At 48.1% G+C, this 24,755-nt stretch overlaps 1 protein-coding gene across 8 annotated transcripts in view; it reads right to left on the bottom strand.

The window, feature by feature from the left end:
* Positions 1-24,755, bottom strand: part of HECTD1 (HECT domain E3 ubiquitin protein ligase 1) — a 247,790-nt gene that overhangs the window by 213,338 nt on the left and 9,697 nt on the right. For all 8 annotated transcript variants that reach the window (XM_075330091.1, XM_075330086.1, XM_075330090.1 and 5 more), the window contains exon 2: positions 20,716-20,930. In XM_075330091.1, the coding sequence (XP_075186206.1) occupies positions 20,716-20,855 (140 nt within the window). In that variant the 5' untranslated portion in view covers positions 20,856-20,930. The remainder of the gene's footprint in view (positions 1-20,715; positions 20,931-24,755) is intronic.

Below are 24,755 nucleotides of genomic sequence, written 5' to 3' on the forward strand. Positions count from 1 at the left end.
CTGGTATCAACCCCATTCATTACCCCGTTAGCCAACGCACCAGGGCGCGGGATGAGCTGGGGCGAAGCGCCAGAATTGGCGCATCTAATGGATGCGCCACTTCTGGGGCGGCTGCGGCCTGCTATTTTTAGGCTGGGAAGAGTCCAATAACCATGGCTCTTCCCATCCTGAAAATACCAGACCCCAGCTGTCAGCTTCACCTTGGCTGGTGATCTAATTTGGGGGGACCCCACGTTTGTTTGTTTTTTTTAATTATTTATTTATAAATAATTAAAAAAAAAAAAACAGCTTGGGGAGCCCTCCAAATTGATCACCAGACAAGATGAAGCTGTCAGCTGTGGTTTGCAGGCTACAGCTGTCTGCTTTACCCTAGCTGGCTATCAAAAATAGGGGGGACCCCACGTCATTTATTTTAATTATTTTTTTTTTTTGGGCTAAATACAAGGCTAGGCATCCTTTAGTGTCACATGAAAGGCACTAAAGGGCGCCAGCTTAGAATATGCAGGGGGGTGGGACGTTATATATGTTTGACATCTATCCATTCATCCACTGTAGCATTTTACGCTGTGTGCCCACAATCAGGGTTTGCAGCGTTTTGGGCGCAGAGTGTTTTCCCTGCGTCCATAACGCTGCGTTGTGCAGTAGAAGCACAGTGGCAGGATTTTTAGAAATCCCGTGCCCACTGTGTTTCTTTTCTCCTCAGCATAAACCGACCTGTGGTGCAGCTTCCCGAGCCTCAGCATGTCAATTTATGCTGCGGAGATGAGTGTTCTTTGCAGGTAGAATAGAACTAAAGTCCACAGCAGCCTGAACCCAAATCGTGGGCATGGGCAGCTGCGTTCTCCCGTGGACAACACTCACATTTCTGCAGGAGGCTGACACTGGGTACTAGACGCCGTGTCGTGTCGCTGGATCATGGCCACATAGCCTAAAGGCTACTTTACACGCTGCGATATCGGTCCCGATATCGCTAGTGTGGGTACCCGCCCCCATCTGTTGTGCGACACGGGCAAATCGCTGCCCGTGCCGCACAACATCGCGCAGACGCATCACACATACTTACCTGCCCGGCGACGTCGCTGTGACCGGCGAACCGCCTCCTTTCTAAGGGGGCGGTCCGTGTGGCGTCACAGTGACGTCACTGAGCGGCCGCCCAATAGAAGCGGAGGGGCGGAGATGAGTGGCCGGAACATCCCGCCTACCTCCTTCCTTCCTCATAGCGGCCGGGAGGCAGGTAAGGAGAGGTTCCTCGTTCCTGCGGCGTCACACATAGCGATGTGTGCTGCCGCAGGAGCGACGAACTACATCGTTACTGCTGCAGTAACGATAATCGAGAATGGACCCCCATGTCACCGATGAGCGATTTTGCACGTTTTTGCAACGATGCAAAATCGCTCATCGGTGTCACACGCAGCAACATCGCTAATGCGGCCGGATGTGCGTCACCAATTCCGTGACCCTAACGACTCCGCATTAGCGATGTCGCAGCGTGTAAAGCCCCCTTAACAGTGAGAAATTTGTTGCTACAGCAACATTTTTGTGAAGTACCTGTGGATTCAAAATGCTTACTATACTCCTGAATAAAATCCTTGAGGGGTCCAGTTTCCAAAATGAGGTCACTTGTGGGGGGTTTCTGATGTATAGGTACCCAAGGGGCCCTGCTAATGTGACATGGTGCGCGCAATTTACTTCAACTTTTCCAAAATTCAAATGGTGCTCCTTCCATTCCAAGCCCTCCCATTTATCCAAACAAAGGTTTTTGGCCACATGTGGGGTATCCCTGCGCTCACAAGAAATTAGATAACAACCTGTGGGGTACACGTTTTGTTGTTGCCTCTTGAGAAAGTGAAAAATGTGTCGCTAAATCAACATTTTTGTGAAAAAAATGAAAATTTCAATATGGCAACCTAAGCTTATCAAATTCTGTGAAGTATTCGTGGATTCAAAATGCTCAATATACACCTAGATTAAAGCCTTGAGGGGTCTTATTTCCAGAATGGGGTCACTTGTGGGGGACCTCCACTGCTTAGGCACCTCAGGGGCTCTCCTAATGCAACATGGCGTCCGCTATTGATTCCAGCCAATTTTGCAGTCAAACTGCACTCCTTCTCTTCTGAGCCCTGTAGTGTGCCCAAACAGTTGATTTCCACCACATACAAGATATCAACAAACTCAGGAGAAATTGCGCAATAAATTTCATGGTGATTTATTTCCTGTTACCCTTGTGAAAAAAAAGCTACCTGGTTGAAGTAACAATTTTGTGGTAAAATTTTATTTTTTTATTTTCATGGCTCAACGTTATAAACTTCTGTAAAGCACCTGGAGGTTCAGGGTACTCACCAAACATCAAGATAAATTCCTTGAGGGGCCTAGTTTCCAATATGGGGTCACTTGTGGTGTTTTTTTGCTGTTTACGTACCTTAGGGGTCCTCCAAATGCGACATGGTGCCTGCAATCTTTTTCAGCCAAATTTCCTTTCCAAAATTCAAATTTCTTCAGCGCTCTATTGGGAGACCCAGACGATTGGGTGTATAGCACTGCCTCCGGAGGCCACACAAAGCAATTACACTAAAAAGTGTAAGGCCCCTCCCCTTCTGGCTATACACCCCCAGTGGGATCACTGGCTCACCAGTTTTCTGCTTTGTGCGAAGGAGGTCAGACATCCACGCATAGCTCCACTGTTTGTAGTCAGCAGTAGCTGCTGACTATATCGGATGGAAGAAAAGAGGGCCCATATGGGGCCCCCAGCATGCTCCCTTCTCACCCGCGGTGGTGCTTGTAAGGTTGAGGTACCTATTGCTGGTACAGAGGCTGGAGCCCACATGCTGTTTTCCTTCCACATCCCCTGGAGGGCTCTGTGGAAGTGGGATCCTACCGGCCTCCAAGCCCTGAGGCCGGGCTCCATCCACAGACCCAGAGAACCTGCTGGATTTCGAGCGGGAGTGCCGTTCAGGGACATGGCCCTGCAACTTTCAGGTACTCTGTGTCCCCGGCAGGCACGGACACTCTCAAGGCTTGCTGAGCGTTATAGTGCGCCGGGGACAGTAGCGCTGTGCGCTGGGGTTAGGTCACTGCAGCTTTGCTGAGTGACGTTACATGTTGGGAACTACTGCGCCGACCGCTACTGGAGCGGCGGCGCAGCTGCGACTTGTGGTGCGCCGGGGACTTTGCGCCGACCGCGCTTTTACGGCGGCGGCGCTTCTAACTTTAGCCCCCGGCTTCTGCGGCCTAGCGCCGCTTCGTTCCCGCCCCCACCCTGTCAATCAGGGTAGGGGAGAGACGCTGCTCAATTGGCAGCGCCGAGGGCTGGAGCTTTATTTACATGCTCCAGCCCTCTCACTAGGCACAGTGGGAAGCAGGCTTCCCGCTCTTCGTCTGTATACGCCCAGGGCCCGCCCCCCTTCTCCACAAGGACGCCGGCAGCCATTACACATGCGGTCTGGCTGGGGAAAGGCAGCAGGCTCTGGGAGACCCAGACTAAAGGGATTTCGGCGACCACACACCCGCTCCTAAGCGGGCGGTAAGCTGCACTTTAGTGCTGGCCCCACTAGTGCCTCAGTGTTATATTAGTGTACTTTTTTCTTAGTACCATATATATATATAGTTGCACTGTAAGGTCGCTTCTTGGCTGGACACCCTGTACTGCTCTGAGGAGGCAGCAACATGTCATCCGCAAAACACAAGGGTGCCAAGGCACAGGCTGTGTACACTGTTTGTACTGCATGTGGGGCTGATCTACCGGCAGGCTCCAAAGACTCACATTGTGTGCAATGTTCAGTCCCAGTGGCACTTCGTCAGCCAGAGCCTAATGTGGTGGTAGCCCAGGCAGAGACGCCTGTGAACCCTGCCCCGGTGACGGGGACAGACTTTGCAGTTTTTGCTGATAAAATGTCTGTGACTATGTCAAAAATCCTGGAGACCTTGCAGTCCAGGCCAGTTACTCAGACCATGGACACTGCTGTGTCTATGCTCTCCGGTCCCCCTCAGTTGGAACTAATCCGTACTTCAAGGGGGTCTCAAGCATCACAGGCTGAAGTCTCTGACTCAGATGACAGTCCCAGGCAGCCTAAGCGAGCTCGCTGGGAAAGACCCTCCACGTCATCACACTGCTCAGGGTCTCAGCGAGAAGAGTCTCTCGGTGATGAGACTGAGGACGGTGATCAGGATTCTAATCCTGAGGCTCCTTTCAATCTGGATGCCCCTGATGGTGACGCCATGGTTAATGACCTTATATCGGCAATTAATAGACTGTTGGATATTTCTCCCCCAGCCCCTTCTGCAGAGGAGGCAGCTGCACAGCAGGAGAAGTTCCATTTCCTGTATCCCAAGCGTAAATTAAGTGCTTTTTCGGACCACTCTGACTTCAGAGAATCGATCCAGAAACACGACGCTCATCCAGACAAGCGTTTCTCTAAGCGTTCTAAGGATACCCGTTATCCTTTTCCCTCTGAGGTGGCCAAACGCTGGACCCAGTGTCCAAAGGTGGATCCCCCAATTTCCAAGCTTGCGGCTAGATCCATAGTCGCAGTAGAGGATGGCGCTTCACTTAAAGATGCCAACGACAGACAGATGGACCTTTGGTTGAAATCTGTCTATGAAGCTATCGGCGCGTCGTTTGCTCCAGCATTCGCGGCCGTGTGGGCACTCCAAGCTATTTCAGCTGGTTTAGCACAGGTGGATGCTTTCATACATCCAGCAGTGCCGCAGGTGGCGTCCCTAACTTCGCAAATGTCTGCGTTTGCGACCTATGCTATCAATGCTGTCCTAGAATCTACGAGCCGTACCGCTATGGCGTCCGCCAATTCTGTGGTTTTGCGCAGAGCCTTGTGGTTAAAGGACTGGAAAGCAGATGCTGGTTCCAAAAAATGCTTAACCAGCTTGCCATTATCTAGAGACAGACTGTTTGGTGAGCCATTGGCTGAAATCATAAAACAGTCCAAGGGTAAGGACTCTTCCTTACCACAGCCCAGAGCAAGTAAACCTCAACAGAAAAAGTGGCAGTCGAGGTTTCGGTCCTTTCGAGGCTCGGGCAAGGCCCAATTCTCCTCGTCCAAAAGGACTCAGAAAGAACAAGGGAGCTCAGATTCCTGGCGGGCTCACTCACGCCCCAGGAAAGCAAATGGAGGAACCGCTTCCAAAGCGGCTACCTCATGACTTTCGGCCTCCTCCCTCCGCATCCTCGGTCGGTGGCAGGCTCTCCCGCTTTTGCGACATTTGGCTGTCACAGGTCAAAGACCGGTGGGTAACAGACATTTTGTCTCGCGGGTACAGAATCGAGTTCAGTTCTCGACCTCCACTTCGGTTCTTCAGAACCTCCCCACACCCCAACCGAGCAGATGCCCTGCTGCAGGCGGTGGACTCTCTAAGAGCAGAAGGAGTCGTGATCCCTGTCCCCCCTCAGGAACGGGGGCGAGGATTTTACTCCAATCTCTTTGTGGTTCCAAAAAAGGACGGCTCCTTCCGTCCTGTTCTGGACCTAAAACTGCTCAACAAGCATGTGAACGCCAGGCGGTTCCGGATGGAATCCCTCCGCTCAGTCATTGCCTCGATGTCTCAAGGAGATTTCATAGCATCAATAGACATCAAAGATGCTTATCTCCACGTGCCGATTGCTACAGAGCACCAACGCTTTCTACGCTTCGTGATAGGAGACGACCATCTTCAGTTCGTAGCTCTGCCATTTGGTCTGGCGACAGCCCCTCGGGTGTTCACCAAGATCATGGCAGCAGTGGTAGCAGTCTTGCACTCTCACGGACACTCTGTGATCCCTTACTTGGACGATCTACTGGTCAAGGCACCCTCTCAAGAGGCATGCCAACTCAGCCTGAATGTTGCACTGGAGACTCTCCAGGCGTTCGGGTGGATCATCAACTTCCCAAAGTCAAATCTGTCACCGACCCAATCACTAACGTATCTGGGCATGGAGTTTCATACTCTCTCAGCGATAGTGAAGCTTCCGCTGGACAAGCAGCGGTCTCTACAGACTGGGGTGCAGGCTCTCCTTCAAAGTCAGTCGCACTCCTTAAGACGCCTCATGCACTTCCTCGGGAAGATGGTGGCGGCAATAGAGGCGGTTCCGTTTGCGCAGTTTCATCTGCGTCCACTTCAATGGGACATTCTCCGCCAATGGGACGGGAAGTCAACATCCCTGGACAGGAAAGTCTCCCTTTCCCAGACGGCCAAAGACTCTCTGCAGTGGTGGCTTCTTCCCACCTCATTATCACAGGGAAGATCCTTCCTACCACCGTCTTGGGCGGTGGTCACGACAGACGCGAGTCTGTCAGGGTGGGGAGCAGTCTTTCTCCACCACAGGGCTCAGGGTACGTGGACTCGGCAGGAGTCCACCCTTCAGATCAATGTTCTGGAAATCAGAGCAGTGTATCTTGCCCTACTAGCCTTCCAGCAGTGGCTGGAAGGAAGGCAGATCCGAATTCAGTCGGACAACTCCACAGCGGTGGCATACATCAACCACCAAGGGGGGACACGCAGTCGGCAAGCCTTCCAGGAAGTCCGGCGGATTCTGATGTGGGTGGAAGCCACAGCCTCCACCATATCCGCAGTTCACATCCCCGGCGTAGAAAACTGGGAAGCAGACTTCCTCAGTCGCCAGGGCATGGACGCAGGGGAATGGTCCCTTCACCCAGACGTGTTTCAGGAAATCTGTCGCCGCTGGGGGGTGCCGGACGTCGACCTAATGGCGTCACGGCACAACAACAAGGTCCCAACCTTCATGGCACGGTCTCGCGATCAAAGAGCGCTGGCGGCAGACGCCCTAGTGCAAGATTGGTCGCAGTTCCGGCTCCCTTATGTGTTTCCACCTCTGGCACTCTTGCCCAGAGTGCTACGCAAGATCAGATCCGATTGCAGCCGCGTCATACTTGTCGCCCCAGACTGGCCGAGGAGGGCGTGGTATCCGGATCTGTGGCAGCTCAAGGTCGGCCAACCGTGGGCACTCCCAGACCGACCAGACTTACTGTCCCAAGGGCCGTTTTTCCATCGGAATTCTGCGGCCCTGAACCTGACTGTGTGGCCATTGAGTCCTGGATCCTAGCGTCTTCAGGATTGTCCCAAGGGGTCGTTGCCACCATGAGACAGGCTAGGAAGCCCATGTCCGCTAAGATCTACCACAGAACGTGGAGGATATTCTTATCCTGGTGCTCTGCTCAGGGAGTGTCTCCCTGGCCATTTGCATTGCCTACCTTTCTTTCTTTCCTGCAATCTGGGTTAGAAAAAGGTTTGTCGCTCGGCTCCCTTAAAGGTCAGGTCTCGGCGCTATCCGTCTTTTTTCAGAGGCGTTTGGCACGCCTTCCTAAGGTGCGCACGTTCCTACAGGGGGTTTGCCATATCGTACCCCCGTACAAGCGGCCGTTAGATCCATGGGATCTGAACAGGGTACTAGTTGCCCTCCAGAAGCCGCCCTTCGAGCCTCTGAGGGAGGTTTCACTTTCTAGACTATCGCAGAAAGTGGCTTTTCTGGTAGCGATCACATCTCTTCGGAGAGTGTCTGAGCTGGCAGCACTATCATCCAAGGCTCCCTTCCTGGTCTTCCACCAGGACAAGGTTGTGCTGCGCCCCATTCAGGAGTTTCTCCCGAAGGTGGTATCCTCTTTTCATCTTAATCAGGATATCTCTTTGCCTTCGTTTTGTCCTCATGCAGTTCATCGGTATGAGAAAGATTTACATTTGTTAGATCTGGTGAGAGCACTCAGAATCTAGATTTCCCGCACGGCGCCCTTGCGCCGTTCGGATGCACTCTTTGTCCTTGTCGCTGGTCAGCGCAAAGGGTCGCAGGCTTCTAAGGCCACCCTGGCTCGATGGATCAAAGAACCAATTCTTGAAGCCTACCGTTCTGCTGGGCTTCCGGTTCCATCAGGGCTGAAGGCCCATTCTACCAGAGCCGTGGGTGCATCCTGGGCATTACGACACCAGGCTACGGCTCAACAGGTGTGCCAGGCAGCTACCTGGTCGAGTCTGCACACTTTCACCAAACATTATCAGGTGCATACCTATGCTTCGGCGGACGCCAGCCTAGGTAGAAGAGTCCTGCAGGCGGCAGTTGCCTCCCCGTAGGGGAGGGCTGTCTTGCAGCTCTAACATGAGGTATTTCTTTACCCACCCAGGGACAGCTTTTGGACGTCCCAATCGTCTGGGTCTCCCAATAGAGCGCTGAAGAAGAAGGGAATTTTGTTACTTACCGTAAATTCCTTTTCTTCTAGCTCTTATTGGGAGACCCAGCACCTGCCCTGTTGTCCTTCGGGATTTTTTGGTTTGTTTGCGGGTACACATGTTGTTCATGTTGAACGGTTTTCAGTTCTCCGATGTTACTCGGAGAGAATTTGTTTAAACCAGTTATTGGCTTTCCTCCTTCTTGCTTTTGCACTAAAACTGGTGAGCCAGTGATCCCACTGGGGGTGTATAGCCAGAAGGGGAGGGGCCTTACACTTTTTAGTGTAATTGCTTTGTGTGGCCTCCGGAGGCAGTGCTATACACCAATCGTCTGGGTCTCCCAATAGGAGCTAGAAGAAAAGGAATTTACGGTAAGTAACAAAATTCCCTTCATTGCTCCTTCCGTTCCAAGCCCTCCCATTTCTCCAAACAAAGGTTTCAGACCACAAGTGAGGTATCACCGCGCTCATAAAAAAGTGGGTAACAAACGTTGGGGGTCAAATTTTTGGAATTACCTCTTGAAAAAGTGAAAAAATTGATGCTAAAGCAACATTTTTGAGAAAAAAATGAAAATTTTCAATGTGACAACGTAACGTTATCAAAATCTGTGAAGTACTTGTGGATCCAAAATGCTCACTATACCCCTAGATAGAAGCCTTAAGGGGTCTAGTTTCCAAAATGGTGTCACTTGTGAGGGGTTTCTGCTGTTTAGGTACCTTAGCGGACATGTAAATGCAACATGGTGCCCGCAATCTATTTCAGCCAAATTTGCTTTCCAAAATTCAAATATTGCTCCTTCTGTTCCGAGCCCTCCCATTTGTCCAAACAAAGGTTTCTGACCACATGTGGGGTATTGGCGCGTTCATAAGAAAGTGGGTAACACGTTTTGGGGTTCATTTTGTTGTGTTATTTCTTCTAAAAGTGAATAAATTTGGGGTAGAGCAACATTTTAGGTAAAATTTTATTTTTTGCTTTTTTCATTCCACTTTGCTTTAGTTCCTGTGAAGCACCTGAAGGGTTAATAAACTTCTTGGATATGGTTTTGAGTACTTTGAGGGGTGCTGTTTTGAGAATGGTGTCACTTTTAGGTATTTTCTGTCATCTAGGCCTCTCAAAGTCACTTCAAATGTGATATGGTCCCTAAAAAAATGGTTTTGTGAATTTTGTTGAAAAAATGGGAAATTGCAGATGAACTTTGACCCCTTCTAACTTCCTAACCCCAAAACATTTTGTTTCAGAAATTGCGCTAATGTAAAGTAGACATGTGGGAAATGTTATTTATTAACTGTTTTGTGTGACATAACTCTCTGGGTTAAGGGCATAAAAATTAAAAGTTTGAAAATTGCAAAATTTTCAAAATTTTCATCAAATTTCCGATTTTTTCACAAATAAAAGCAAAAAATATCGTTCTAAATTTATAACTATCATGAAGTACAATATGTCACGAAAAAACAATGTCAGAATCACCGGGATCCGTTGAAGCGTTCCAGAGTTATGACCTCATAAAGTGACACTGGTCAGAATTGCAAAAAATGGCCTGGGCATTAAGGACAAAACTGGCTTCGTCCTTAAGGGGTTAAGACACACATTGAAAATAATCATTAAACTAAACTTCAAGTAGAAAACAAATGTGTCTTGTCTTATCTGCCTACTCAATTTATGGATATCCATCTTCCTGCTTTCTAGGGTGAACTTCTCCTGACACCTTCCTATATATCCAGGTGCTGGTAATGGTGCAGTGCCTCTGAATGGGAATCTATCAGATATTTAGGAAAGATTTCAAACTAGATGTATGTAAGGCCCTACAAAACAGAGAATTAAAGGGAACCTGTCACCAGATTTGGGGCCTATAAGCTGCGGCCACCACCAGTGGATTCTTATATACAGCATTCTAGAATACTGTATATAAGAGCACAGGCCGCTGTGTAGAACATAAAAATCACTTTTATAGTACTCACCTAGGGGGTGGTCGGGTCCGAGGGGTGTCGCTGCTCTCCGGTCCGACGGGTGTCGCTGCTCTCCGGTCCGACGGGTGTCGCTGCTCTCCGGTCCGACGGGTGTCGCTGCTCTCCGGTCCGACGGGTGTCGCTGCTCTCCGGTCCGACGGGTGTCGCTGCTCTCCGGTCCGACGGGTGTCGCTGCTCTCCGGTCCGACGGGTGTCGCTGCTCTCCGGTCCGACGGGTGTCGCTGCTCTCCGGTCCGACGGGTGTCGCTGCTCTCCGGTCCGACGGGTGTCGCTGCTCTCCGGTCCGACGGGTGTCGCTGCTCTCCGGTCCGACGGGTGTCGCTGCTCTCCGGTCCAGCGCGTCCACTCTGCTGTGAACTCCGTCCTCCTTCTACCCAGTCCAGTATGGATGATGCGTCATATGTCATCCAAATGGGCAGACATTGCAGCCCTGTGCAGGTGCACTCTGATCTGCCCTCCTCAGGGCAGATCAAAGTACAGTAATGTTCAGGCGTGAGGACACGTTATAGACAACCAGCGCAGGCGCACTATAATATTTTGATCTTCCCTGAACAGGGCATATCAGAGTGCGCCTGCACAGGACTACAATGTTGGCTAGGGTGGATGGCGTAGGCCACGTCATGCAAACAGGCCTCAGAAGAAGAAGAAGGAGGAGGCGCCGGACCATAGAGCAGCGACACCCATTGGACCACCTCTAGGTGATAAAGGTTTTTTAATGTTCTACACAGAGGCCTGGGCTGTTATATACAGTATTCTAAAATGCTGTATACAAGTCCCACTGGTGGTGGCTGCAGCTTATAGTCACCAAATCTAGTGACAGGTTTCCTTTAAGCAAAATACCCTTCAAAGCACACACCCCTATTTACAATACATATATAACCACCAAAGTGATCGATAAAGCAATAAAACATGTTTTTAAGTCTTTACTGAAGTGGGATTCCTAGTATAAGCTTGTTATATTAGCAGACACCCAGGGAAGGCTTACCCTGATATGGTCCCCTGGGCTGACACTTGCAGTATAAAATCGGGAAGAAGCAGGAGCGGACACTGGAGTCTGGCTGCGGAGGGTATGAAATGCTCTTGAATTTATCTGCTCAGTAGAAATAGAACCTTGTGCTGAATGATTCTGTTCTGGAGCAGGAGTGAGGTGACTTCTGGTTATGAAGGAAGCGGCAAAGCAACCCCAACAGGAGGAGACCGCAAACACATACATAAAGCCATGTACACACAGGGCAATAAGACGGAAGAAGCACTCTACTGATGGGGCTAGGAAAAGATACAGCACAGACACTCTTCCTAGAACTGCTTACAGGACCGCAAGAAGACATCTCACATCCCCAGAAGCTGGAGGCGGATTGTAAAACATCACTGTAGAAGAAATGGCATGTGCACAGGATTCCCCTGACTTTAAAAGCAACGTAGCATCTGTTTACATCAGGCTGTTATGTTAAATGTATTTTTTAAAAAGTGACATTGTCTTTTATTTTGTATTTATAAAACAAACACACACTCAAACACTAGAAATCTTGCAATTTTCACACTGGCCACTTAGGGTACCGTCTCACTAAACGACGTACCAGCGATTCCGACCACGATGTGACCTGGTCAGGATCGCTGGTGCATCGCTACATGGTCGCTGGTGAGCTGTCAATCAGGCAGATCTCACCAGTGACCAGCCCCCAGCAACATGTGGAAGCAATGCTGCGCTTGGTAACTAAGTTAAATATCGGGTATCTAAGCAAAATGCTTTGCTTGGTTACCCGATATTTACCCTGGTTACCAGCGCACACCGCTTAGCGCTGGCTCCCTGCACTCGTAGCCAGGGTACACATCGGGTTACTAAGCAAACCACTTCGCTTAGCTACCCGATGTGTACTCTGGCTACATGTGCAGGGAGACAGGAGCCGGCACTGGCAGCCTGAGAGCGGCGTACGCTGATAACTAAGGTAAATATCGGGTAACCAAGCAAAGCGCTTCGCTTAGTTACCCGATGTGTACTCTGGCTACATGTGCAGGGAGTCGGCACTGGCAGCCTGAGAGCGGCGTACGCTGGTAACTAAGGTAAATATCGGGTAACCAAGGCAAAGCGCTTCGCTTAGTTACCCGATGTGTACTCTGGCTACATTTGCAGGGCGTCGGCACTGGCAGCCTGAGAGCAGCGTACGCTGGTAACCAAGGTAAATATCGGGTAACCAAGCGAAGCGCTTCGCTTAGTTACCCGATGTTTACCATGGTTACCAATATCCGCAGCTGCCAGACGCCGGCTCCCTGCACATTCAGATCGTTGCTCTCTCGCTGTCAAACACAGCGATGTGTGCTTCACAGCGGGAGAGCAACGAGCAAAAAATGAACCAGAGCAGTGTGTAACGATCAGTGATTTTACAGCAGGGGCCAGGTCACTGCTCAGTGTCACACACAGCGACATCGCTAATGAGGTCACTGGTGCGTCACAGAAACCGTGACTCAGCAGCGATCTCGCTAAAGATCTCGCTATGTGAGAAGTACCCCTTAGACTTCTATTTCTGGCTCTTTACATAAGACTTTGCAGAAGGCTCATTATCATCAGAGTTATGATTACAGGTAAGCTGATAAAGGATCCACCAATCACAATAGGTGATCACAGATGACCCTGCTGCAGGAAGCAGGGACAGAAGAAGTATGGCAACGTGATAGAACCTGCGGTCACTTCATCACCACTGGTCATTGTGGACAACCCCTTTAAGCACAATGTTTGGAAAAAAAAAAAAAGTCCAGTTTCTAACATGACCTCCTTTATATCTTAACACAGTGGCAAAGGAAAAAAGAAAAAAAAAAGAAGCAAACTGAACTACAAACACTTGTGTACCCATTTACCTCTTGCACCAATTATATAGTTGCCCCTGGTCGACTCCCCGTCTTTGATGCAGGCTCAGGAGCCGAGCCCACATTTTTTCTAGAAGATGATGGCGGTGTTATTCAGTCTTCATAATATCAGGGGATTGGCTGTTAATAGTCAGCAGGCCACACCCCCTGATGTAACGTCCCAGAGGGGAGGGGGAGCACCAAGGAGCTGCGCCTGTCACACTGAATTACAGGTAGTGTGAGGGTGGGGAACAGCACTGTGCAGCTCATCTTCATAGTTCATGGAGGGCAGGGCTAGTAGAAGTGCTCAGAAAAAGACAGATAAAATAGTAACAAACCTCCCGACAGATCATCCTAAAAGGCTCACTGATGGATTTTCAATTAACTCATTCTGTAATCAGCAATAGAGAGCGGAGCTTAAAGACTATAGAAGGCAAACTGTGCACATTTGTTGTAAAAACTCAATTGCAAAAGGATTTTTTAAGTAATATAGTAAAGTGAAGGTTCAGGCGACAGTATTGCTTATGCTTTTAGCTCAGATTACAATCACTGTGGTTGGGCCAGGCACTGCGGCTGCAATAAGTTCATGGGAAACTTTGCTAATAAAAAAAATAATTGTCACGGTTTTCTTAAATGCAAATATTGCTCATATCCCTCTTTAGAAAACCAATTAAAGTCAACAATCCGAAGATATTAAACAGTGAAATGATGGGTCATCTAGTCATAACAAAAGGGGTGCATAATGTCAGCGGCAAGGATGGGGGTCTCTGCCCTTACCGATAACAAAAAATCCTGCACCCATAATCAGCAATATCGACAATACTTCATATAGGAGCAGAAGAAAAAAAAAAAGACAAAAAAGGAAGGAAGGGTTGGAGTAGAGGGAATGTGACCACGGAGAGATCCTGTGCACATCAGGGCACATCATAGGCAGAAATCTTTCCAAAGACTGGTAGACTATCATTTAGGCCCCTTTCACACCTTAGTTTTTTGCCATCAGTCACAATCCGTTTTCATGACGGATCCGTTTCAGATTGTGGCAAAACTGGTGCAACTGATCTGTTTTCAATGGCTCCGACTAGCTGGGGGCTAAATAATAATTGGAGCATGTGCAGTTAAAACAAAGGAATCAGTCATCAAATTCCGTCATTTGACGGATGACGACAGATCCTGCGCACATAGGCTTCCATTATACTAAATGATGGATGGCAACAGATCCTGCACCCATAGGCTTCCATTATACCAAACGACAGATGACGACAGATCCTGCACCCATAGGCTTCCATTATACCAAACGACAGATGACGACAGATCCTGCACCCATAGGCTTCCATTATACCAAACGACAGATGACGACAGATCCTGCACCCATAGGCTTCCATTATACCAAACAACATATGACGATGGATCCTGCGCCCATAGGCTTCCATTAAACCAAACGACAGATGACGACAGATCCTGCGCACATAGGCTTCCATTATACCAAACGACAGATGACGACAGATCCTGCGCCCATAGGCTTCCATTATACCAAACAACATATGACGATGGATCCTGCGCCCATAGGCTTCCATTATACCAAACGACAGATGACGACAGATCCTGCGCACATAGGCTTCCATTATACCAAACGACAGATGACGACAGATCCTGCACCCATAGGCTTCCATTATACCAAACAACCTATGACGATGGATCCTGCGCCCATAGGCTTCCATTAAACCAAACGACAGATGACGACAGATCCTGCGCACATAGGCTTCCATTATACCAAACGACAGATGACGACAGATCCTGCGCCCATAGGCTTCCATTATACCAAACAACATATGACGATGGATCCTGCGCCCATAGGCTTCCATTATACCAAACGACAGATGACGACAGATCCTGCGCACATAGGCTTCCATTATACCAAACGACAGATGACGACAGATCCTGCGCACATAGGCTTCCATTATACTAAATGATGGATGGCAACAGATCCTGCACCCATAGGCTTCCATTATACCAAACGACAGATGACGACAGATCCTGCACCCATAGGCTTCCATTCTACCAAACAACATATGACGATGGATCCTGCGCCCATAGGCTTCCATTATACCAAACAACGGATGACAGCGGATCCTGCACCCATAGGCTTCCATTATACCAAACAACGGATGACGACGGATCCTGCGCCCATAAGCTACCATTCTACCAAATGACGGATAACGACAGATCCTGCCCTCATAGGCTTCCATTTTACCAAACGACGGATGACGACGGATCCTGCGCCCATAAGCTTCCATTATACCAAACGACAGATGGTGACGGATCCGTTGCTGTCCGTTTTTTCGAGGTACACAAAATACGTTACTTTGTCCGTTGTCTCCGTCGACGGACAAACATCTTTCAACGGATGCATCGAAGGAAGGATGAAACGTGAAGCCATCCGTCACAATCCGTCCCTAATACAAGTCAATGAGAAAAAAATGGTTATAGCGGCATCAGTCGCTGGATACGTTTTTTTTCAAAATTCAACGGATTGTGACTGATGGCAAAAAACTGATGTGTGAAAGGGGCCTTAGAAAAATGTACAGAGGAAATAGCGGACGTAGTGTACCTGGGCAGTGCTGTTTTAATTTGTGAAATGTAGAAGATGATTGAAAAGTAAGGGAAAAAAGCAAGTCTTCTCAGAGCAGGTCTACTGCTCCGAGGTCTGAGCAGAGAACTTCCATACACCAGGTAAAAGGAGTTGTCCGACATTAGACTACAAGCCTGCCATTTCAGTGGTTCAACACCCATCTGGACTACTTAGGGGTTCGCGTTACCCCTTCATATAAAGAATGAAGAGTGGAATGTTTTGCTCCATTTCCACTCTCATGGTCACTTGGCCCTCAAGAACCATTAACTGGTGAGGCAAGATCAAGGCTGTTAAAATGATGATACTTCCAAAACATCTTCTATACCTTTCTGTACCCTACCGTTTGGATCCCCACATACTTTCTGGCATTCTTGCAAAAGTGCCTCAACTCCTATATCTGGAAGGTTGAACGACCCTGTATCCCACTCCCCATTCTGTAACGCAGACAGGATGGTGGAGTTCCCAACCCCTTTACGCTACGATCGGGCAGCATTGGTAGCACAACTTTCTACACTACATTTTACCCGAGATGCAAATGTGCGTCCTCCTGGAAATTCCTAACATTTCCCCTTTGTCCATTAACTCATAGTTACATACAGTTGAAATCAAAGGTTTACACACACCATCCGAAAAGACACACATGTAAACTCCTCCTGTCCTAGACCAACCAGGACCACCAAATGCCAGAACAATGAGAGAGAATGCTCCAAGGCATTTCCACCACCGTCCACACACACTAACTCTCTGTTATGGATCCCTCTTGTGTTTAGACCTTCTGCGTTGAGCCCCCTTATGCTTCATTCCCTTAAATTCTCGGGTAATCTTGCAGATGGGTACATCTTGATGGTGACGAATGAACAGCTTTGAGCATCAGTTCTCCACATCTCTGGGCCTTGTATCTTTTGAGTCTCAGCGGAATACTCCATCCCTTCCTCTGAATAGTTCAGAAATGTATTGGTTGTGGAGTTACGTGCTTGGTTATGACCCTCCATATACGTATAAGGCATTTGAGCGTATTTGCGTATAATCATCTCCGCAGAGGTCTAATCTCCGTAGTATATTCACTGCGGCAGTCTTTTTCACCATATAACATACAGCTATGGATGCAGACTTGGTGGCCACACGTGACTATGCTTCCCGGGAAGCTGCGGTTTCCTCCTGCTCCAATGTGATGGACTCTGTATACAAAGTCCTCATGTGTTGGTATATGGCCTCAACACGTATAGTGCACATGATCCCTGGTTCCTTAGGACAATTGTTACCAAGGGTGAGCCTCCAAAGTGACATATTACACGTATGGTGGACCTGCCCCATAGGTATCCTGCCTTTGGTCTTGTGTATATACACATGTGCTACTCAATAAATTAGAATATCATTAAAAAGTTAATTTATTTCAGTAATTCATTATAAAAAGGGAAACACATTATATAGAGTCATTACACACAGAGGGATCTATTCCTATATATTATATAGAGTCATTACACACAGAGGGATCTATTCCTATATATTATATAGAGTCATTACACACAGAGGGATCTATTCCTATATATTATATAGAGTCATTACACAGAGGGAGCTATTCCTATATATTATATAGTCATTACACACAGAGGGATCTATTCCTATATATTATATAGTCATTACACACAGAGGGATCTATTCCTATATATTATATAGAGTCATTACACACAGAGGGATCTATTCATATATATTATATAGAGTCATTACACACAGAGGGATCTATTCATATATATTATATAGAGTCATTACACACAGAGGGATCTATTCCTATATATTATATAGAGTCATTACACACAGAGGGATCTATTCCTATATATTATATAGAGTCATTACACACAGAGGGATCTATTCATATATTATATAGAGTCATTACACACAGAGGGCTCTATTCCTATATATTATTTAGAGTCATTACACACAGAGGGATCTATTTCATGCGTTTATTTCTGTTAATGTTGATGTTTATGGCTTACAGACAATGAAAACCCAAAAGTCATCTCAGAAAATTAGAATATTTTATATGACCAACTGAAAAATGATTTTAAACTCAGAAATGTTGGCGCCTACTGAAAAGTATATACAGTAAATGCCTCAATACTTGGTCGGGGCTCCTTTTGCATGAATTACTGCATCCATGCGGTGTGGCATGGAGGCGATCAGCCTGTGGCACTGCTGAGGTGTTATGGAAGCCCAGGTTGCTTTGATAGCAGCCTTCAGCTCGTCTGCATTGTTGTATCTGGTGTCTCTCATCTTCCTCTTGATAATACCACATAGTTTCTCTATGGGGTTTAGGTCAGGCGAATTTGCTGGCCAATCAAGCACAGTGATACTGTGGTTAGTAAACCAGGTATTGGTACTTTTGGCAGTGTGGACAGGGGCCAAGTCCTGCTGGAAAATGAAATTTCCATCTCCAGAAAGCTTATCGGCAGAGGGAAGCATGAAGTGCTCTAAAATTTCCTGGTAGACGGCTGCTCTGACTTTGGTCTTGATAAAACACAGTGGAGCTACCCCAGCAGATGACATGGCTCCCCAAACCATCACTGATTGTGGAGACTTCACACTAGACCTCAGCAGCTTGGATTGTGGCCTCTCCACTCTTCCTCCAGACTCTGGGACCGCGATTTCCAAATGAAATGCTAAATTTACTTTCATCTGAAAAAAATGCCTTGGACACTGAGCACAGTCCAGTTCTTTTTCTCCTTGGCCCAGGTAAGACGCTTCTGGGGTTTTCTATTGGTCATGAGTGGCGCAGAGAGCGGGAGAGGGGTACCCCCAACGATCGTTTCGCAGGAGCGCTTTTTCCTGTCACGATCTGTGCAGTTCATTTATGCAATTCTATCTCCATTTTCCTTGCATCTGATCTTAAATGTTTTTCTATGTGTCACAAATTTTTGCATCAAAATAAAGTATTTAATATTTCACTTTATATATTCTTTGGTTTTGTTCTTCTTTTCCTCCTATTTATCACCGATACACATCCTGTAGCGCAGAACTGCAAGATCCAGGAGGCCGGCGATGGAACGGAAGGCAAGGTGAGCATAATGTGTGTGTTTATTTGTGCGTGTGTGTGTGTGTGTGTGGAATGACACAATAGGGGACCAGGGTGGGACATTGAACAAGTTGTGGAAGCAATCGTCTGCATTGCAATGATTTCCTATGGGAAATCTTGCTTTGCTAGACGAGTAACTTGGTTAACAAGCACAGTCCCAGAACGGATTGTTCTCGTTAACCAAGGTTCCACTGTATGTGTTTCCCTTTTATATTGAATTACTGAAATAAAATTCACTTTTTGATGATGATATTGCAATTTATTGAGAAGCACTTGTAACTGAGCCTGCACTAGTTTGCATTCTCCCCTTACCAGGGATCCCTGGAAAGCTTTGTTGCACCATAATTTATCTACACTCACTTGACCACAATACAAACTGCTGACTTTTCTATTTTTAACAGCAAACCCACGCCTGTAAAAAACCCATGCCATTTTTGGCGGTTTTAGCCTGTGTGGGGAACTTCATGACCAATGAGCAACTAATGAATCCTGAGCGACAGTCAGGTTCCGTTTTTCACAGTCTGAGCTCATCCACAATTGTCACGTACCTGTTTATTCTGGGGTTAATTGCTCAACACCCTACAGTATAGCTCAATCAATGTCTGGTTCTGCTTTCTTCTTCCTCACTTTCCATGTGTCCCCCTCTTCCCTTACCTCTCCTCTTTATATGTCCCAACGTTTTTCTTTTTGGCATGGTCACGTTCCTATTCGCTATTCCCCGACTTGTTCAGATTACTCAGGATATAGGTTGTATTCTAAACCTCCAGGTGGGAGCAGTGGGCCAGGAAAATCACAGGAGGCAGGGTAGGCGATGGTGCGACCTCTGAGGATGGGGTGTCACGGCTCAAGATGGTCAGTGTGAGGAGAGTCGGCGATACTGCAGGCTCGTGGGGTGTCACAACAATGGGCGCCATTCATCTGCTGGTGGGCTTGAAAGAGGGGGTGTAGCGGCTCAATAAGGTGAGTGTGCGGCAGCGGAGGGTCGGCAGTACTACGGACTCATGGGGTATCATGACAAAGGGCACCATTGATCTGCCAGTGTACTGTGGGCTCCATTGAATCACCGATGGCCATCAAGAAACAGGCCGTGTAGGCGGCGCGTGCGCAGATTGACGCACTGGACTTCAAGAAAATGGCAGCGAGTCTTATCTAAGCACACGCCGCCTACACGGGCATTTTCTTGAAGTCCATCTTGACAACTGCGGGCGATTCAAAGCAGCCTGCAGATCAGTGGTGCTCCCTGCCGTGACACCGCACGAGCTCACATTACTGCCGACCCTCCGCTGCCGCACATTGACCCTCTTGATGCGTGATACCCCCTCCTCCAAGCCCAGCTCCATTGAATCACCGGCAGACATCTAGAAAATGGCCGTGTAGGTGGCATGTGCACAGATTGACACAATGGACTTCAAGAAAATGGCTGCGGAGTCTTTTCTACGCACACGCCGCCTACACGGGCATTTTCTTGAAGTCCATCTCGTCAACTGCGGGCGATTCAAAGTAGCCTGCAGATCAATGGCACCTGCCGCCATGACACCCCACGAGCTCGCATTATCGAAGACCCTCCTCTGCTGTACACTGACCCTCTTGAACCGCGACACCCCCTCCTCCTCGCCTGCCGGCAGATCAATAGCTCCCGCCGCCATAACACCCCACGAGCCCGCAGTATCGCTGACTCTGCGCCACCACTGCCACCCCAGTAAGGCATATGGGGTTTGTAAGACGCACCCCCATTTTTCCCCCACTTTGGGGGGGGGGGGGGGGGAGTGCATCTTACAAACCGGAAAAAAAGATAAAATATCTACAGTAAGGACTTCTTTGAAAATCTGAAGACTGTTTATGTTGAATTTATGCAGAAATGTGAATAATTCTTAAGGGTTCACAAACTTAAGCACCAATACTAGACACAGCCTATGGACAAGTAGGTGGCATTTAGAGGGGCAACCTTTCTTCTACTTCAGTTGTCAAGATATAAAAAACAAACTTTTGAAAAATTTAATAGTCAAAATATAATGTAAAGAATGAAAATTATGAAGACTTACGTTTCAAAGCAGCGGTCCACATTATCCGACATGAGCAGCAGCATGCACAGTTGTTCTAAGGCAATGAGCTGCATGTCCCGCTCATCCCCCTGCCCCATCTGCAGCCATTCCAGCAGCGTGTCCGGGTCTACGTCCGCCATGATGGCCCTGCCTGTCCACACGGACCCTGGTGGCAGGTCTCCTATTCAGATCTTCCTCCTAGCAGCGGCCCTCACCTGCAGACAGAAGGAGCAGACAGGGGCCATGGGTTATTAATGTCACAGATAAAGCAGGTTAATCCCAGCCTGACCAGGGGAACACAGGCGCTTGTGAAGTGTGAGCCTCTGGTGTAAGCAGATTAGGATCGCCATACTGCAGCCCGGCTGGAGGCAGTCAGTGCACCGCTCAATCTCTACAGAAACACAATACACCTGCAATGTACGGCCCGCGCAGGAGCTGCACACTTTATACACGAGACCTCGGCCATTCACGAGATAGCGGTGAGCCCAACAGAACGAGAAAATAAAGGAGGATTTCTTTAAAACTACGACGCATTTTGAAAGTGAAGCAGCTCATAGATAGGAGAGGGCACTCGGCTGTCCATCAATGTCTAGTTCCCTCCTAACACCCCATACACGTGAGCGCTCGGCAAGACACTCATGTGCTTACAATGGAGACAGAGAACTGGAACGGGCCAATCCTGCTCTTCTACCATCATTAGCAGGATTTGGACCCATTTGTTCTGAACCATAATGATTGGATTCTGGTTACCCTCATTCACGGAATCCAAATTCAATCTGGATTTTGGTCAAAAATAGGTTATATCTAAAAGAGGGAACCTATCACCACTTTTTTTGGCCTATAAGCTGCGGCCACCACCACTGGGCTCTTATATACAGCGTTCTAACATGCTGTATATAAGAGCCCAGGGCGCTGTGACTACATAAAAAACACTTTATAATACTCACCTAAAGGGCAGTGTGGTGGATGTGGCTCAGATGGGCATCTTTGTCCTCCGATACCGGAGCCTCCTCTTTCAGCCATCTTCGTCCTCCTTCTGAAGCCTGTGTGAATAACGTGTCCTAAATCATACACACTTGCTGGTCTCGCGCAGGCGCACTACAATACTTTGATCTGCCTTGCTCAGGACCTGAATGCCAGGCACGTCATGAACCGCAACTACAGAAGATGGAGGACAAAGATGGCCGAAAGATGTGGCACCGGTACCGGAGGACGAAGATGCCCATTTGAGCCACATCCACCGCAACGACTGGTTTAGGTAAGTGTTCTAAAGTGTATTTTTATGTTCTACACAGTGGCCTGGGCTCTTATATACAGCATGTTAGAATGCTGTATACAAGAGCCCACTGATGGTGGCTGTAACATATAGGCACCAAATCTGGTGACAGGTTCCCTTTAAGGATCTGACTTGATATAAAAAGGGTTCAGTAAGACATAGGCACTATTCAAAATACCTAGCGTTCAAGAAAAAAAAAAAACCCGAGCCATAAAACAAGGACGTGAAATGCTGCAATGTTAAAGCCCTACACAGTTCTACAGATGAGTACAGACAGAAGAGACCTGGACTACAGCCCTACTACAGAGTACAGACAGAAGAGACCTGAACTACAGTCCTACTACAGAGTACAGACAGAAGAGACCTTGACTACAGTCCTACTACAGAGTACAGACAGAAGAGGCCTGGACTACAGACCTACTACAGAGTACAGACAGAAGACACTTGGACTACAGTCCTACTACAGAGTACAGACAGAAAAGGCCTGAACTACAGTCCTACTACAGAGTACAGACAGAAGAGGCCTGGATTACAGTCCTACTACAGAGTACAGACAGAAGAGACCTGGACTACAGCCCTACTACAGAGTACAGACAGAAGAGGCCTGGATTACAGTCCTACTACAGAGTACAGACAGAAGAGACCTGAACTACAGCCCTACTACAGAGTACAGACAGAAGAGGCCTGGACTACAGTCCTACTACAGAGTACAGACAGAAGAGGCCTGGACTACAGTTCTACACATGAGTACAGACAGAAGAGACCTGGACTACAGCCCTACTACAGAGTACAGACAGAAGAGACCTGGACTACAGCCCTACTACAGAGTACAGACAGAAGAGACCTGGACTACAGTCCTACTACAGAGTACAGACAGAAGAGGCCTGGATTACAGTCCTACTACAGAGTACAGACAGAAGAGGCCTGAACTACAGTCCTACTACAGAGTACAGACAGAAGAGACCTGGACTACAGTCCTACTACAGAGTACAGACAGAAGAGGCCTGGATTACAGTCCTACTACAGAGTACAGACAGAAGAGACCTGGACTACAGCCCTACTACAGAGTACAGACAGAAGAGGCCTGGACTACAGTCCTACTACAGAGTACAGACAGAAGAGGCCTGGATTACAGTCCTACTACAGAGTACAGACAGAAGAGACCTGGACTACAGTCCTACTACAGAGTACAGACAGAAGAGGCCTGGATTACAGCCCTACTACAGAGTACAGACAGAAGAGGCCTACACTACAGACCTACTACAGAGTACAGACAGAAGAGACCTGGACTACAGTCCTACTACAGAGTACAGACAGAAGAGACCTGGACTACAGTCCTACTACAGAGTACAGACAGAAGAGGCCTGGATTACAGCCCTACTACAGAGTACAGACAGAAGAGGCCTACACTACAGACCTACTACAGAGTACAGACAGAAGAGGCCTGAACTACAGTCCTACTACAGAGTACAGACAGAAGAGGCCTGGACTACAGTCCTACTACAGAGTACAGACAGAAGAGGCCTGAACTACAGCCCTACTACAGAGTACAGACAGAAGAGGCCTACACTACAGACCTACTACAGAGTACAGACAGAAGAGGCCTGAACTACAGTCCTACTACAGAGTACAGACAGAAGAGACCTGGACTACAGCCCTACTACAGAGTACAGACAGAAGAGACCTGGACTACAGCCCTACTACAGAGTACAGACAGAAGAGACCTGGACTACAGCCCTACTACAGAGTACAGACAGAAGAGACCTGGACTACAGTCCTACTACAGAGTACAGACAGAAGAGGCCTGGATTACAGTCCTACTACAGAGTACAGACAGAAGAGGCCTGAACTACAGTCCTACTACAGAGTACAGACAGAAGAGACCTGGACTACAGTCCTACTATAGAGTATAGACAGAAGAGGCCTGGATTACAGTCCTACTACAGAGTACAGACAGAAGAGACCTGGACTACAGCCCTACTACAGAGTACAGACAGAAGAGGCCTGGACTACAGTCCTACTACAGAGTACAGACAGAAGAGGCCTGGACTACAGTTCTACACATGAGTACAGACAGAAGAGACCTGGACTACAGCCCTACTACAGAGTACAGACAGAAGAAACCTGGACTACAGCCCTACTACAGAGTACAGACAGAAGAGACCTGGACTACAGTCCTACTACAGAGTACAGACAGAAGAGGCCTGGATTACAGTCCTACTACAGAGTACAGACAGAAGAGGCCTGAACTACAGTCCTACTACAGAGTACAGACAGAAGAGACCTGGACTACAGCCCTACTACAGAGTACAGACAGAAGAGGCCTGTACTACAGCCCTACTACAGAGTACAGACAGAAGAGACCTGAACTACAGTCCTACTACAGAGTACAGACAGAAGAGACCTGGACTACAGACCTACTACAGAGTACAGACAGAAGAGGCCTGAACTACAGTCCTACTACAGAGTACAGACAGAAGAGGCCTGGATTACAGACCTACTACAGAGTACAGACAGAAGAGGCCTGAACTACAGTCCTACTACAGAGTACAGACAGAAGAGACCTGGACTACAGTCCTACTACAGAGTACAGACAGAAGAGACCTGGACTACAGACCTACTACAGAGTACAGACAGAAGAGACATGGACTACAGTCCTACTACAGAGTACAGACAGAAGAGGCCTGGATTACAGTCCTACTACAGAGTACAGACAGAAGAGACCTGGACTAGAGTCCTACTACAGAGTACAGACAGAAGAGGC

This window comes from Anomaloglossus baeobatrachus, chromosome 12, assembly GCF_048569485.1.
Source record: "Anomaloglossus baeobatrachus isolate aAnoBae1 chromosome 12, aAnoBae1.hap1, whole genome shotgun sequence".
Taxonomy (NCBI): Eukaryota; Metazoa; Chordata; class Amphibia; order Anura; family Aromobatidae; genus Anomaloglossus; species Anomaloglossus baeobatrachus.